A 17,610-nucleotide genomic window follows, 5' to 3' on the forward strand; every position below is an offset into this window, starting at 1 on the left:
CTTCCCAAGTCGATTGTGTTTTTCTACCACTAATTCTCACATCGTTTCTGCTTCCTAGTGATGCATTGCTTTGAAAAAATTGCACTCTAGCTGATGCCTCCACGGACACTTCAACTGTTCAAGCAAGTAAAGCTCGGAGTCGGAGGGTTCTGCAGGTATGCTCACTGTAGTTCATGTCTGCGCACACCCCACAAGTTGTAGCTAACAATGTTTCGGATTGTAACTTATAGTATTTCGGGTTGTAACTCATACTGTTTCGGGTTGTAACTGGGGGATGCATACAGTGCGAATAACAAGTTGTAACTCATATTGTTAACTTCTCGTGTTGCAATTATATATTTATGGACGTGAAGTTGTAACTGTTCTACCTAACAAGTTGTAACTGGGGAATATGCGCGATACGAATAACAAGTTGTAACTCATAGTGTTAGCTTCTCGTGTTGCAATTATGTATTTCTGTACGTGAAGTTGTAACTCATAGTGTTTCGGGTTGTAACTAGGGGATATGCGCAGTGCGAATAACAAATTGTAACTCACAGTGTTAGCTTCTCGTGTTGCAATTATGCATTTCTAGACGTAAAGTTGTAATTGGTCTACCTAACAAATTATAACTCATAATGTTTCAGGTTATAACTCTGGGGGATATGCACAGTGCGAATAACAACTGCGCATAGGCGCAGAATAGCCTCGCCGTATATATATATATATATCTCAATCAGACACCAAATACTTGACGTCGTACTCCCTTTTGCTTGACTTCACAACCTTAAACTGCCTTCGAAAAGACAACGATCAGAATTTTACTACATCAATATATATATAGACACACACGACCGTTCAAAAATTGTAATAATATGCCCTACCACCTTCTGTTCATCGGGCGAGAGTAAGGTCTCACATGATGAACAGACGACACTATGTGGGTCCCATCGGTCAAAAATAAAATAGTGCAGTGATGTGACACGTGTCGTATGTTCACCGGACGAGACCTTGATCTTGTCGGCTGAACGGGCAACAACAATGTGTCGTCCATTGAACATGTGACACCTTTTTGTGGCCGAATTTAATTTTATTTGTGACAGAATAGGCATATGTGCGCCGCTATTTGTCGTTTTTGATTCTTCCAGTACTATTAGATGTTTATGCAATGTTTTGAATATATAGATTTGACGGAAATAAAAAGTTGAACACGATGATTTTAATTAGAACTGCGACATACACGGATGGTGCATGCACGATACACGATCATTCTAACCTAAACAAGTACCGCGTCTGAATCTAACATAACTTGGGGAATGTAAACAACATGATTACAACATCTAATCTACTGAGTACAACGTGGATACTTTACCTTCATCGCCACTTCCAGTCTTGCCCGTACGCCTGATGTGCCCTCTCGTGCTTCCTCTCCCTCTCTACTTCACGGGCCTCCACTATCATAAGGTTATACTCCTTCATCTTCTGCTGCTCCTCCTGAATGCGCTTGCACGTAGCCTCCATCCTCTCGTCTCGACTTCCATCTTATGGAAGTGTCTCCAAGCGGCGTGAGTGTGAATGAGGAGCACATCCTCTTACGATTGCTCAATATCAAGCTATTGTAAGAAGTCACATAGTGACGGCGGCGACTGCAACAGAGACTAAAATATTCAGTGGTAATGCGTAGTTGTATTTGGAGTAGTTTAGCCATAAGTGATTACCTGGTGGCGGGTGTCAACATTGGTGCTTTTCTAGGTTGGATCATAGTTGTAGTTGCGGCACATAAAAAACCTCATTCCGTAGGTGTCGAAGAACTCAGAGGACTTTATCACCCTACAAAGGTCTTCACACTAGTACATGGCCACTTCGACTCCATTAGAAGTAATATCCGACAAGTATTTCTTGGGGAAAAGATCGGATGCTATTTTCGTTGGAGTTGTGGAGGTTGAGACTATTGGATTGGTTCTACATGTGGAAGATTTAATCTAAAATTAAATCGAAAAATTACGAAAACACACTATTTATGGGTGGGACCCACTAAAAAGTAGTATGTGCCCACATGAACAGTGATTTGGTGGGACTCACATGAACAGTGATGGAATGGGCCGAACTGAGCTTAGATGGGCTGAGTCCGGCCTAGATGGGCTGGGCCAGGCTTTGGTCTGCATAGTGCTTGCTCGCTCGGGATTAGGCCGGTGGTTTAGCGGGCCTTGACAGTGGGCTTTGAAGTTGGGCTAGCCCACGGGTCATGGCCACTGGGACGTTGGGTTGCCTTAACAGGCTGTCTCACTCGCGGCTGGGCTGCACCAGCTTGGCCAGGCCACGCGGCACGCGAATAGCGGCCCAGCTACGTGCGCACGTGTAGGCGCGCGACGACGAAAGAGGATCAGCGGACGACGGTGAGGAATCGAGGTGGAACAATGCCGGAGAGCTCGCCAAAGTTGGTTTCCCACCAAGGTTTCACGACGACGAGCGGATGCCAGGCTTCTACGCGACAATGCGGACTCGACGGAGGGCTCATCGATGGTGGCCGATGGCGAAAGCGTTACCAGATGGTGGGAGAAAAGGGGGCAGCAACGTGGGAGAAATCGGACAGCATTTCCCCTACACAGGGAGGTGCCAATCTGCAAAGAAAAGGGGCCCGCAGCCCCTAGCCATCATGGCACGATGGTCGACCTCACATACACAGCATGCCAGCGGCGACCACTACACGACGATGGAAGGCAATAAGCACGACGGCACGTGGCTACACACTAACAGAGAGCTTGGGGCGGTGACATGCTATCTACGCAGACGCGAGGTGGAACTGGGAGGTTCACCGGCGTCTGGGTCAAAAGAACGGGAAGGCAGTCAGCGGCGAGAAGCTGTAGCGATGATGGCGTTGGCTCGGCCTCATGCGCGGGTGGCACCTGTTAGGCTCTTAGTGGACAGACGATGGCATAGAAATGGCAGTGGCTCCCAGGTGCTCCTCGATAACTTGTGGGGGTAGGACGTCGACGGTGAGGTCGCTGCGGTGGCAATGGCGAAGGTGGCAGCACGGTGGCGAGGCGAAATGGAGAAAGAGAGAGAGATAAAGACTGGGCTACGCTATTTATAGACAGGAGATGGGAGATAGAGAGAGACATGTGATGTCGCGCGGACGTTAGCGGGTAGCGTCACGGTGAGGTGGTGGACGGCGCCCACCATTTTCCCCGCGGTATCGGCAGCTTGCGCCGTCCACGCGCGAGCGGGGGACGAAAGTCATGCAGCATGGGTGCTCAGTCATGGGCGGAGGGAGAGTTAGAGAGAAGGGAGAGAGTAGGAGAGGCAAAGCTCGGCGGGATATTTTCCCTGAGAGGAGGAACAACAGCCGGTGTCGCGGTGAGGTGGAGGAGGGAGGAGAGGAACGGGTGCTCGTCGAATCGTCGACACATGGATGGCACACGACGCGCGGCGTGGGAGTGCGCATGGGAGCAGGCCAGCGCGGAGCGGGCGAGCTGGGCCGACAGCACGGTGGTGTGGGTCGAGCGCGCAGGAGGGAGGAACGACCAGTTGGATCGGACGACTAGGCCGCGTGCAAAAGGGAGAAGGGGAAGGGAGCCGGGCTAACTGGGCTGAGAAAGAGAGAGGGAGAGAATTTGAGCACATGATGAATAGGAGAAGAGGAAAGAAAATTGGTTTTTGGATTAAATTCAAATGTGTGATTTGAATTCAGATTTGACTTTGGATTGAGATCAATTCAAATAAACATATTTGAATTATGATTTGAACTTGAATCCTGAGCTTCCTAAGATGATTTGAATCAAGGGATTTGAATTTGAATTGAATTTGAGCTGAATAGAACCTAAGAGTATATTGGAAATTGAGAGATATTTAATGTTAAATCTCCACACAAATAACTATAAAAACCTCAAATCAAGCACATGAATCAATCTAACGCAGAGACTTTTTGGAAATAAATTTAGTGAAATTTTGGAATACTTAGTCCATCTAATATATATGAATGTATACATATTGGTATATATATACATTCACATACATATACATATTTCCTTGAGTTTAGTTAGCTTAATTAAACATAAAAAGTTTTAATTTGGAGTGAAATTTGTAATTAATTTACATGCTAAAACTCAGGATGTTACAAGACCCATTCACCAACAATGTATGCCTTGCAGCCTCCACCCTTCTTGTTGAAGAATTTCTTCTTTATGTGCTAGTCTTAGCTCTTCTTCTTGTGTTTGTCCTCATCCTCACTTGTTTCAATCTTCTTGCTATTGCTCTTGCTCTTCTTGTTGGGATGAGGGCAATCATATGACATGTGGCTAAATTCACCATAATTGTAGCATTTCTTCTTCTCTCCGCTACCGAACTTATCAAATTTCTTTGAAGTAAATTTATTCTTCTTTGGTTAGTAGTTGTAGCCCTTTTTGTTGATCTTGGAGATCATTCTTGTAGTACTTCTCATGAGAAAGGCAAGCTTGGTGTCGAAGTCAGAGTCGTCATCATCATCTTCATTGCTTTCACTTGATGATGGAAGCTTGATCTTCTTCTTCTTCTTCTTCTTCTTGTCACCCATGTTTGCCTTGAGAGCGAGGTTCTTCTTGCTTGATGATTCTTCTTGATCACCAAATAAGAACATCTCATGAGCTCTTATCTTCCCAATGGCATCGGTGACGGTTATGTCATTGATATCCCGCTCATGAAGAAGAGGTATGACAATATTCTATTGTGGCTTAGGAAGCACCATCAATATCTTGCGAATAATATCTCATTGAGACAATCTAGTGAGTTCAAGAGAATTGATTTCTTTCACAAGCATATTCATATGAGAGTACATGTCATTGCATAGCTCATTAGGAAACATCTTGAATTGATTAAGAGTATTCATTAGCACATGATATCTCTCATAACGGATTTTCTTAGACCCTTCATGAATTTCACAAAGTCTGGTCCAAATATCATGAGCTAATTCTTTACTCCTCACTCTTGAAAAGACCTCTTCACTAATTCTCTCAAATATGGTATTTCTAGCTTTTGTATTCCACCTAATTTATTGCTCAAAAAATAGTTGATCAAACCTAATGTAGGTGGCAAGTCAAACTTGGGGGAAATCACCTCAAGATAGCTCGCCATGTGAACCTTCCAATAGGCAAAGTTCTTTCTCTCAAAGTTTGGCACTCTACCGCCATTCTTTAGGGCCATTGCTCTAGGATTTTAAGCCTATCAAGAGCATGAGGTTTAGATACCAATTGAAAGGATCTAATGGCCCTAGAGGGGAGGGGTGAATATGACTCAAATCAAAATTTAACTTCTATCGATCTCTAGAACGAATAGCAACCATAACTTAGATGAAGGAAAAGCAACTACTTGAGCAAGCAAGTTAGAACAAATCAAACAAACATGCAAGCAAAGAGCTCAAAAGTAAATGCGGAATTGAAACTTGCATGAAAGTAAATGCTTGAAGTAAATTGTGGGAAAGTAAGTGAATAGGAAAGGAGGACACCGATTTTTTTCTTGAGGTATCGAAGAGTTGACACTCTTCCCTAATCCTCGTTAGAGCATCCACATGAGGATATCACTCCCCTTTGAGTCACCAAGACTCAAGTGCTCACTAGTGATTGCCACTTCTCTATCTCCAGATTGACGGACATCAAACCAAATACAAGCTCTTTCCAGGGCTTCCACATGAACTCCATGAGCTCACCATGAACACCTCTAATCACCAAGACTGGCCAGCTATTTCCAACCACCAAGAGTAACAAACAAATTGCTTCACTTGATCCCTATCAAGTCTAGACAACAACTAGATGCACACTCACTACTCTTGAAGCATTAATGACATCCTTAATCTTGCATTAAAGAACATGGAAATCAACTCAAGTGCTCTCTCTTGCTTCTTGATGACACACACAATGTATGAACTCCTCTGGATTGCAAGAGAGATGAATGAAACCGAGTAAGGGGGTATATATAGGCTAGAGGTCCAAATCTAGCTGTTGTCCAACCATCCAAACTTTCTGTGAACACCGGATAGTCCAGTGTACACAACCTTGTACACACTGGAAAATCCGGTGTATTACCTTTTGCAAAAGCTACCCTTGCCATCTGTTAGTAGTCGTTACCTGAATTGCTTCGGTGATCTTCAAATCACTACAACGGATCATCCAATGAGTTCATATCTCATTGCACTGAGACACCAAGTCATGAAAAATGCTCCGGTGTGTTGAACTCCTCAACACTGGACCATCCAGTGCCTTGAACTTCATCTCCTCTGAAAAAATCCAATATTCTGTTAAATGCTTCGATGTTTTTACTCTTCTAACACTGGACCATCCGGTGTATTTAATTTCAATTTTCTTCAAAAATCAACCCTTATGTTAAATACTTCGGTGTGCTTTTGGATTCCATCATCGGACGATCCAGTGGTGTCTTCTTGTTTCTGCACATAACACAAAATTGCTCCGGTGTGTATAACCATTTCCACACCGGACTATCTGGTGAGAACAATTTTATGAGCCTCATCCAATTCAATCAACTTTTGAGCTCTAACTTCTTGACTTCTCACCCATGGGCTTCTCTAAGCTAACTAGTGCTAAAACTTCACAAGTGTGCATCCAACTAAGTCTAGACTCAACTAGGTCAAGCTACAACTCTTAGTCACCCTTTATAGTATGGTCAAAGGACTAAAAAAGGAACCTATAACTACTTTAAGTGTTCTTCATCACCTTATGACACTTAGAACTAGAAAATCCTTAATCTTGACGCAAATATCCTTTAATCATCCAATATAATTCCATAAGGGACCAAGAATACCCATGTGATCATTGTGAGCTAAGTTTTTTATTCCCTTCAAAACATACACGTTAGTCACAATGATATGGTTATCATTAATTATCGAAATACTTACCACTTACCTAAGGGCTTAGATGCTACACCTACATCCGAAAGACTACTTCTAAAAAGTATACTTTTGAAAAACTTACATCTAAAAAGGTTGTGTTTGAAAATGATAGGTCTGAAAAAGATTGGTGTGAAAAGGCTATTGATGAGAATGATAATTCTAAAAAGGCTAGGTCTGAAAATAGAGTACATATTTAATTATTATGGTTCTATGTGTGCAGGTAACATAAATTTGAATGTAATATTATGTTGCAATAAAAGGACATAAGCTTGTACAACGTATCTATAAAAGGCTAATGTATCTCGAAACTAAAGCCACAACGATCAATGGAGGGTAGGGGCGGGAGGGGGCGAGTTAGAAGGGGGTGGGGGCTGGCGGTGAGATGAGGGAGTTCGTTTGGTCCAACTAAATACAAGGAGCCTCTCTACAACTTTCATTTGCAGGATATGAGTGATTTTCGTACTCCAAGTCACTTAAGGATTTACGATCACCCGAATGAGCTATGGCCCAAGTGCTCCCATGGCCAAGATTTCATTGTTCAGATGTACGACGTGAACATTCATGGGGGATATCGATTCTTCTGATGTTCTCTTGGTAGGGTGAGAACTATATCACCATCACCGTTCATATCCTTTATTTCAAAACATTATATATTGCGCCTGTTGTATTTTTGCAGGCCTTCAATGACTTCAACAGCTGCTAGTACACGAGATGCGTCAATCCTCATGTTCTACAACATATCCAAGATTACATCCACCACCTACGAGAAATAGTTTACCATGACCATCACGTTGCCTCCCTCGGTATACACCATGGTGGTGATATGCAGAAACTCCTCCGGGTTGGTTGACCATCGTATTTTTTGGCTAGGACTAGTTGGAACTTGTCTGACTAACTTACCTCTCGCAGCCATGCCGAGAAAGAATAGCACCCCGTCCCATGCCGGGGAGACGCTCACCGCTGGGCAGCGCACGATCGGGGAGAGAGCCGACGGTCTCGCGGCCCTAGTGAGAGGACGGTGGAGTCCAACACCTCCTGATGAGGGGAAGGTGAGTGGCAGGGCTGCTTGCCCTTTTCCTCATCTCGTTGGGCACGCTCTTCCTATTTTCAGGTGGCCCTCTGGCCCCGGATTATGTGGCAGAGGTCGCGGTGGCGGAGCGAGACGCGCAGGTCAGTAGGTGGACTGCCTGGTGTGTTTCCTCCTACTCCCGTTGCTGAGGTCAGTAGGTGGATCTCCTCGTACTCCCTATTGCTGAGGGAGCGTGGATTTCCTCCTACCGTGGAGTCCGCTATGAACCCAGCCCCCCACCATCCTGATCATCCCTTATGGTGGACGGGGTAGCAGCTGTCATAGTCTGGCACCAGGCGGGCGGTCTCTACCAAGAGGGTGAGATTGCACAGCCATGCCACGCACCAGGTGGGCGGTCTCTACCAAGAGGGTGAGATCGCATAGCCATGCCGCTATCGGCAAACCCTTTGGTACCGCCATCGGTGGGTGGCTAAAAAGTACCTGTGCAGTCTGCATGTTCTGCATGGGGGTCATAGCCTCATAGTCGAACCGCTAACCTCAGAGCAGCGAGGCATCACGAGGGGAGCCCCTCAGTGCTAGCGTTCCTTGTGCGACATGATAGCCTTGAAGAGGACGCCGCCACAGTCTCCTCTTCACAAGGGAGCTCCTTCAGACGGTGCTGCTGTTGTTGGGGGCAAAGTAGGACCTCCCCCATGCTTGGCGTCAGGCAGGTTTCCCTCTTGTACTACAGCCTAGGGCTCACCTCCAGTTCCGGCGACACGAGCTTTGCTATTGCCCTCGGCTGCATGGGCCGCCATGCAAACCTCCTGCTTAGGCTCGAAATCCTCAAACTCCGGTTTGATGCACCAGACTCATTTGGGTCCTACCCCATGATGATGACCTCGCGACGGCTGAGGTCCTCGAAACGGGACTCCACAACAGTCGGGGATCCGGATATCGGTAGCTCAACCATAGTATCAATACTTGTAGAAACACGAAAATGGGCCCCTACCTAGCGCGCAACTGTCGGGGGATAATCCTTGACAGTAATCCTAGGTATACCAAATGATGGGTGCATTGATCTATGTTTCTTGTATGTATATATCAAACTAGACTCAAGAACATCAGAATTTATACCGATTCAGACCTCCTATGGGATAATATCTAGGTTCAGACCTCTTTTTTAATGATAATGGCCATATGGATACTCATTGAGAATTTTGAATGGTTGTGAACACATTCTATTTTGTGCAAAACTTTTCATGGAAAATACACTAGATTTTCCCCACTTGATTTTATATATTCCCCACTTGATTTTGTAGGTTTTCACTAGCTCCTATCATAATATTCCATAATTTTGGATAATTATGTTCAGAATTGAATTCGTATGGATAAGACCGTTTATTATTGTTCATGATTATTTTACTTGTAATTTGACTGGTGAAGTGGTGAGTGGCTAACATGAGTAACCCCGTTTCAATAGGCTTTCTTTTAGTTTTTTCCCTAAAAAAGTTAGAAGTTATCAAAAGGGCTGGCTTCTGGTCCCAATTTCTGGTTGCTTTTGGCTGGCTGAGAAAACAGCTATGGTTGAAATGAACTAAAAGCTGAGAAACAGGTTTTGATTGGCTTTTTTGGCTTTTGAGTGTGCTGAGAAGCTAAAAATTTATTATAAAAACCAACAACCAAAATTCAACAGTCACAATCGCTTACTCAGCTAGCCAGAAGCTCCAAATCCACAAACTATCCAAACCGGCCCTATTTGCTTCTGCCGATGTGATACTAGATGGATCAAAACAATGTGAACAATTTCTTCTTATTGCTGTTCATGTCACTTTTATCCACTTAATTTTTTTAATTTACCCTAGCACCATATATTTTTCGTGCAGGATAAACTGATAATGGTCTGCAAGTTACCACTGATCAACCAACGAAGTTCAAAGGATATAGCAGCAAGAAAAGCTTCACATTTTAGATATCTTGTACATTTCATTTTTGTATGGAATTTTATATTACAATGGATCCTTTGTATGACTAATTCTCTTCACAATGTATAGAATCATTTGTTTAACCAACAATTTCAATATGTCAGTACTCTTTGGTTGTTCGCATTGATGAATGAAGACATGGTGGCAAGTGTTGCATATTGTGAGAAAATATTTATTTGTTACCAGAAAGATGCCATTTTGCAAAATATAAGTGCGGTGACCCAATTGTCACAATTATAATTAAATAGTTAAAAGGAGCATTGAATTGTGATGATTAAATTGTAGTAAATATTTTGTAGATGTGTGAACTTTTATCATCACTATTATAATAATGATTGTGATGATTAAATTGTCATAAATATTTTGTACCTGTGTGAACTTTTATCGTCACTTATATAAATGTAAGCGACGACAATTTTTTTTCACTAAAATCAATATAAGTGACGGCAATTTTTGTCACTAATTTATATGATTTTGTAACCACGAATATCGTCACTAATGAGCATAGTCATTTGTGGGGGGGGGGGGGGAATATCACTATATTATTTGTGACTTAAGTATCTGTGGCGACTAATGGCGACCGAAAAAATCGCCACAAACACCGCTTTGTGATGAAACTTTTTGCCATAAATATCCTTGTCCCTTGTAGGGCCGACCGGCAGCTGGGGTTGCATCTTGTTCACTAATGTTCGTGCAATTCATGACTGGCGCACGGAGGACGCCACCATGGGGTGAACTGCGATGAAGGAAGCGGCCACCATGATGGTTGTGACAACGATGACGAGGATCACGTGGTCTGCTTCTAGGCCAGCACGTGAGTAGTTGAAGTATGGCGGCTTCTAGCGCCATTTGGTCACTCCCAATGCTAGTTTCTTATATATTAATTAGGTGTCCATCTAAGCAAAAAGATGATGTGATACGTAATTTAAAGATAAAAGAGAAAGAGTTTATTTCTTATGGAAGAAACTAGTTCTTTGAGTAATCATAGGTGATCATGAGATAATAAATTGCTTTGAAAGACCTTAAGAAACTAACAAGATACATGCATTGATTGGAAACTTGTTTCTTAACATCAATTTCTTACTTTATATTTTTTGTTAGACATTACTTAAGAAACAAAACATTGGGAGTGACCTTAGTGAGGTTAGCACTTCACTCAATGCAGGGCAATTGTTCGCTGATGAAGATGATGTCATTGCAGTGCTTATCGGTGATTGTCCAGTTGATTAGCATAGTTGAGAGCAAAGTGATTGATAACGTTTTGTGATTGAATGGAACAGTAGAGAGTAGAGAGTAGATGATCAAATTATCAATTTCATTGCAATGTTTGATTGTACATATATACAGGATGAAGGGGCTAAAGTTGCTATTAGGGAGATATCCCTCCCCAATAGATAACAATAACTGCTAATTGCAGTTAGAAATTGATCACCAAAACATTAACCGTAACAAAATCAAACAAATTCCTGACATGAAGGTCGGGATAGTTAGTCTGCAAGACGCGATCTAGGATCATATCATATGGCTTGAAGTAGGCAAATTGTGTGATGCAGTGTCGACTAGAAGCAGTGGAGAGGCAGCAGATCCGATCCATTAGCAATGAACATTGTCAACATAGGCGACGAAGACGATGTTAGTGGCATCGATGAACGATGGCGATGGCGACGGCGACGGCGAGGTAGAGCGATATGCTGATAATCTGTTGTATTTTTATGTTGCTAGAGGTTAGAACCTCTCTGTCTCTCCTAATGAACACATCACAATCACAGATTCAATAACACAAGATATGGAGTGAAGCTCTCTTTATTATTTCTTCTCTTTTCTGTATCTCACGGTAGGAAAACTTCTTATGTATAAAAAGGATGGAGGAAGCATAAACAAGTTTGGTAACAAAGCCAATAGGGGGCACCCGGTGGGCCCCACCCCCTAGCCACGACTTGTCTTTGTGACCGAGTCGGCCTCCCTTGCGTGGAGTCGGCTCTAAAACACCTTTATCTGTCTAATTAAATTATATTTTCTGTTGCTTATGTAATGGGAAAAGGAATACTGATGTGGAAAAAAAAGATAATGACGTTTGATTTCCTATTAAGCACTAGGACCAGGCATCTCACCGGCCACAAGGAACTGAATACAAAGAGGGACATCGTTGTGTGGTTGTACCATAACAATATACTCCCCTAATCATAAATATGTATCGATTCGATCAAAATTCGATTAAACTTTTAAAACTTTGACCGTCAATAGTTTTCTGAATATTTAGTTTGAAAACATAAAAATCATATGCGTAGATTTGTCTTGAAAAATACTTCTATAATATTATATTTTTATTAGATATTATAACTATATTATAATATAAAACAATGATAAAGTTGCATATAAAAAAACTATAAAAAATTAAAAGTGACAAATATTTACGATTAGAGAAATATATTGACACCATAGGGCTAAAAGTGACAAGTATTTATAATAAGAGAGAGTAACATATTGGCACCATGGGGCAATCGTAGCTCCATATGAGGCTAGACTATCAGCTACCTGATTGCACAGTGGAGGACAATGATCAACACTTAAAGATTAAATATTACACATCAACTTGATTCTTACATCCTTTGATAAGAACACCTAGGCTTGACTAGTCAAACTCTGAACTTTGCAGTGCTGATTTGAGCTTCAGAGCGTCCGTTTGAAGAATTATCCGTCCCATACCAGAACTGACAACAAAATCTATGGATTTTTTTTTCTAAACTTCCTCTCCATTAAATATGACACAAAGGATATTATTTTTGAAAAAAAAATTCACAGAATGTCTTAGAATTGTGTCTAATTTTTTTAAAAAAAATCATGATTTTTTTAATTTTTTAAAATTTTTGCAACAAAGCCAAACCTTTGGATAGTTTTTTACAACAAAACAACTTCTGGTGGGAAAATCAAAATCCAAATGACTTTTAGAAAGATTTTGCATTTTTCCCTTTAAACTATCAAGTATATGTGAGAAGTGAGAACCAAGCCTGGACTTTGGTGGTTAGTAGATATGGTTTAAACCTACCCACCATGGATCACAGATTTACTCCTTCCGTGTCTAACTAAAACAGAATTTTCTTTCAGTGATCAACACTGTTTCCATCATTGCAAGACATCTATAATAACTTTGTCAATCTCAAAAGTTCGCATCTTCAATCTTAAGCAGATGTTATGTGATGTACGCATATGATGGTGTAAACATATGCATACGTCTATAAATTGTACCGGTGTTTCTAAAAAAAAAACTATCAAGTATATATGTTTTCTTCTTCCTAATACGTGTATTCTTCTTCGCTTTCGAGGAAACTTGAAGAACTTGCACAGTCTCTGTTTGCCTAATTTTGAATCAGAAGTTCTACTAATACCCAACAGTTCCCACAGACCAACAAAAGAAAATACAGTACGGTGCTGCATATATTTATGAACAGCTAATTAGTTAACTTTATCGCATGTATCCTTCTCGCAAGACATCATCCATATTATATATTCTCTTAGAATCCTTTGATTGTACCTACATTAAAAAAAAGAGTAAGATACCAGGAGTATCCGTAACTTAGTATCATTAAAAAAATAGCCAATGTACCATTTAAAAAGACAAAGTAACACATCAACGAACCTTCCTATGCAGAAATATTGCAGCATCAATAGTACCTTCAGCGTAGATTGAACGGCCACAAACATTGTGCTGGAACTCAAATGAAACACTGAAAGGACAACACAACATAATCAACAGAAGTGTAAAATAACTTGCTTGAAATTGCTCTGAAGTATCACATTTAACAAACCTATTAAAACAGCCATGATTTTGGTAGAATTGCTGTATTGCAAGTATCATCCTTTTCAGGGAATGGTTGTTACCTGTCATCAGGAGAAGTGAGATGGTACAAATGGAATGCATGCCCTTCAATGTGCTCTTCAGGGACACCCACCATCTCAAGCTGCTGCTCAGGGTCCCTAATCTTAACTATCTGCTAGCAAATGAGATAATAAACATCATATAATAAGAGTTCTTTTTTCTTTCGAGGATAACAACATGTGATAAAACCATAGATTTCATAAATTGGGCAAGTACTGTTGCTCACTTACAACAATTAGCAATAGAACAACTTTGGAAAATAAAATCTGGACTCGTACATTGTAAAATAATGAAACTTTTTTCACAAAGAACCACATAGTTGTTCATTCAGTTATGTACATACGCTATACTGGTTGAGTGATAGTGGCAAGCAACACTCAAGACATCAGCAGGTGGTGGTAGAGGAGATATGGCACCCATCCACCGACCATGAGGATGCAACAGGGATAAATGCACAACTTTTATCAAAGTTAAGATACTATAAAGATAGACCTATATACAGTATCAGATAGTTATTACCAAAAGGAGTTCAAACATTTGAGTGGAGTGGCAACTATATTTTCTATTGTTTAATTTTTTATGAAATGCAACAATTGGATGCATGATGACCATATGGACAAGATTCAGCTTCAGAATATATCCTAAGTTTCAACTGTAAGGAACAACTTTTCTTTTTGTCAAATTCTATGGTACTTTTCTAGTTTTTTATGCTGAAGTAACCTCATATCAACAGAACCCAAACAAGTATGTACTTATCAGTTATCATTACTATTTTAATATCTAGGGTCTTAAACCTGAATAGTCAACCGTTCATGAGAAAACCAACAATAATTTACATGGAAAACATCTTGTTCCACGAAATAGTGCAGTAATTTAATTGCCTTGATGTGTTTTTCAGAGCACAAATAGCTATTTCTCAATAAGACGAATAATATATATAAATTCTCGAGCATAAAAAAATATAAATCATACCCGGTTCATGTCATAGGGCACACCTAGTTTCTCAAAACAAGCAATTACATCTTTAGCCGTACCAGATGTGTCCAGCTTGCCAGCTTGATGGGATTCTAGAACCTGCAAAAAAATCCTGACATTTAGAATTGCAGATATGATAGATGGTAAGTCCGAAGATCAGAATTCAATCACTAAAATTGTCTTTGGCCTAATGATCTAAAATAAGTCACAGGCTAGACAATTAATAGCAGAACCTGCAAAGAAGCTTAAATAGCTGACTATTTTCTCTAAGATGATCAAGGTCAACAGATGATATATTACTGATCCTAGTCCTAGTCCTAATGGAAGCTTAAATCCATAAACATAATCAATCACTTCCTTTCTGAACATTAAATTCCTAAGGAAATATTCAAGGTAGAATCATACCTCTAAATGATAGCTTGAAAAGGCTCCAGGAAACTGGTTGGCCATGATTTTCATTGCAGCAACAAATGCAACCACCTGATCAGGAATGAAAGAATTATACAAGTCTTCCATGTTTTCAACATGTTGAACTATAATCATGACATATTAACAATGTTAAGCTTAATTAAACTAGATTGTTCTTTTTTATGATACCTGTTTGCCCATCTGTGGAGATATCAGTGCATAGTTTCTTGAATCTTGCACTGACGTGTAGAGTAACTGCTTGTTCCCACCAGTTGTGCCCATCACAAATGGCAAACCAAGCTTGCAATAGAGCTCAGCGTTAGCTGCATAAAGCAAAAGTAATTTTGTCTTCCGAATCAGACGAATAAGGATTAAATACAGTCACGACGACAATAGGGGGGGGGGGGGTGGATCAAACATCTGCAATTTGTTTTTCAGCTGTTTTTCTTGGGCAAAGGAGGTAAAAGCAAGATGTCAAGGATTTCATCTAGATCGAACTCGACTTACTAGTTTAGATATTCCGTGTGAAATTTGACAAGCATAAAAAAAATGTTCTTATAATCGTTGTTATCTTGTCATGTAAGAACAATGTAACCATTAATGTAAACCTAACAAAAATATGGCATAAAACATTCCATCATATACATTTTCAAGTGAACATAGCAGCTAAGAGATATTAAACAAAAACAAGCATGTTTAGCACAAATCAGCAAGAATACTTATAAAGGAACTTCTGAAATTGCAATTTCATGATCGCATAAGATAATGTGATAACTTATACTAAGCGTGTTCTGTAGCATATTGTGAAAGTAGCATTATTAAACTGTTTACAGTTTACTGAAGCAGGTGCCGTGTAGTCCACAACAATGACATCTGGGAATTCATCAATGATGGATGAAAGAACATCTTCTCTTGCAGAAGGACCATATATCCGAACGTCTGTTTGTCCAACTTGTATTGTTCTATCAAGCTTCTCTCTACTACTGAATGAAACAGGAACTAGGTGAAGGCCCCTAGAAGCAGCTGCTTCAGCGACAGATAACCCCATGTTACCAGTGCAGCCATTCACCTACAGAATGGAACAAAGGAAAGACTAAATACTAAAAAGGTCTGGAATCCTGAGAACAAATCTGAACCACTCTTATAGTACAAAACTGCAGCCAATTGCACAACTAGAACATTGAGATTGATCTAAATCTAAAAATGTATTAGTTATGGGACAATCATATAAAAATTTAGATAACAAAACTATTCTAATATGATACCAAAATATTCCTTTCCCTTGTTACTAAGCTCTTAAATTAAACAGAAGTGGATACAAACTATACAATGTAAAAAGTTAACCAAGTTTGCCACCCTTCACCTTTTAGAGGATTACACATGGAAATAGTTGACCAGGCAAGTAATCACCTATGCTTAGGTCTTAGATTATTTTTTTTCTTTTTCAAAGCTGTTCTGATGATTGCATCGAATTGGCATATGGTTCATATACTCCCAATGACCCAGACAAGTCACTATCGACAAAAGATACCGTTGCATAGGGCTGTCCTTGAGAAAAAAAGGGGCAAAAATACTGGGACGCTTGCGACTTGCACTTGCTTATGTGAATCAAAATGGCAAGTCCTACGGCAAAAGAAGCCTCATTTGCAGCAAGGAATCTCAAACTCGCAGTTGACCAAATTTGCTACGTCAATGTGTATCAGGTAACCAAAAATCCAGCTTGCGTGGAGGGACTAGCATGCGTGTGCGTGGTGTATGAGCGGAGTTGTGTGTGGGTACCCTTCCTCAGATAAACTCTCTCGGGAAAAGTAAACAGAAACTCTGAAAATGAATTGACTCGTGATAAACCCGTAATAAAAGTTTTTTTTCCCACGAATAATGAACCATTGTTGCTCCAAAAACAGGTACGCCTGACGAGACTGAGCACATTTGGCCAGGCACCAGATTCGAAGCCAACTTATCTTCCGTAGATCGTAGAGCGCGAAAGAAGCATCCGAATCCAAACCTGAACGGCTCGAACCCTCTGATTTCCTCAAAAAGGCGCCCAAGCTACCGACGTGGCCTAAGACAACGGCAAAACCCGCAGTGGCATTTAGGCATTACATCGAACACGTAGGTTCTAGGTCGAAACCATTATGCATAATAGCAGAGGCAACGAGTTCCAGCGCAGCATTTCATCGAACAGGTTGGCGGTGCATCAGCGGTGAGCAGCGTATGCGTACCAGTATCGGGAAAGAGACGCTCGCCGGCAGCGCAGCTGTCTCCGGGGCAGCCGCCTGTGCCGCCGCGCCAACACACCGCGGTGCGCCGGCTCCATCGAGGCGGCCCCGTCTCGGCGGCGGCGGTGGCCGCGAGAAGGTAGTGTGCGGTGGCCGCAAGGAGAGCATCTCGACGGCCCTGCTCCGGCGGCGGCGGATGGTTACGAGCACGGGGCGGACACCGGACAGGGACCTACAGTACAAAACTATGGCTTATCTCGAACGGAACCGTGCGGATTCTT

The 17,610-nt window shown here is 41.4% G+C and overlaps 1 protein-coding gene across 1 annotated transcript; it reads right to left on the reverse strand.

The window, feature by feature from the left end:
• Positions 1-12,973: 12,973 nt before the first annotated feature.
• LOC133916529 (probable 4-hydroxy-tetrahydrodipicolinate reductase 2, chloroplastic) lies at positions 12,974-17,610 on the reverse strand. Its single transcript, XM_062360223.1, has 8 exons — positions 17,333-17,610; positions 15,942-16,179; positions 15,300-15,433; positions 15,108-15,182; positions 14,700-14,801; positions 13,730-13,839; positions 13,488-13,575; positions 12,974-13,382 (listed from the first exon to the last, which is right to left on the reverse strand). Exons 1-8 carry the CDS (start codon positions 17,495-17,497, stop codon positions 13,314-13,316), a joined length of 981 nt encoding a protein of 326 aa, XP_062216207.1. The 5' UTR covers positions 17,498-17,610; the 3' UTR covers positions 12,974-13,313.

This window comes from Phragmites australis, chromosome 4 (assembly GCF_958298935.1).
Source record: "Phragmites australis chromosome 4, lpPhrAust1.1, whole genome shotgun sequence".
NCBI lineage: Eukaryota > Viridiplantae > Streptophyta > Magnoliopsida > Poales > Poaceae > Phragmites > Phragmites australis.

What these genes read in the sequence shown, in the direction of transcription:
- LOC133916529 (XM_062360223.1), bottom strand. Translation starts at nt 17,497, where the DNA reads ATGCTCTCCTTGCGGCCACCGCACACTACCTTCTCGCGGCCACCGCCG. An exon ending in GGCACCTGCTTCAGTAAACT is followed by an intron (nt 15,434 to 15,941) that starts GTAAACAGTTTA and finishes TGCTTTATGCAG; the next exon opens with CTAACGCTGAGCTCTATTGC. An exon ending in TGCCCTATGACATGAACCGG is followed by an intron (nt 13,840 to 14,699) that starts GTATGATTTATA and finishes ATTTGCTAGCAG; the next exon opens with ATAGTTAAGATTAGGGACCC.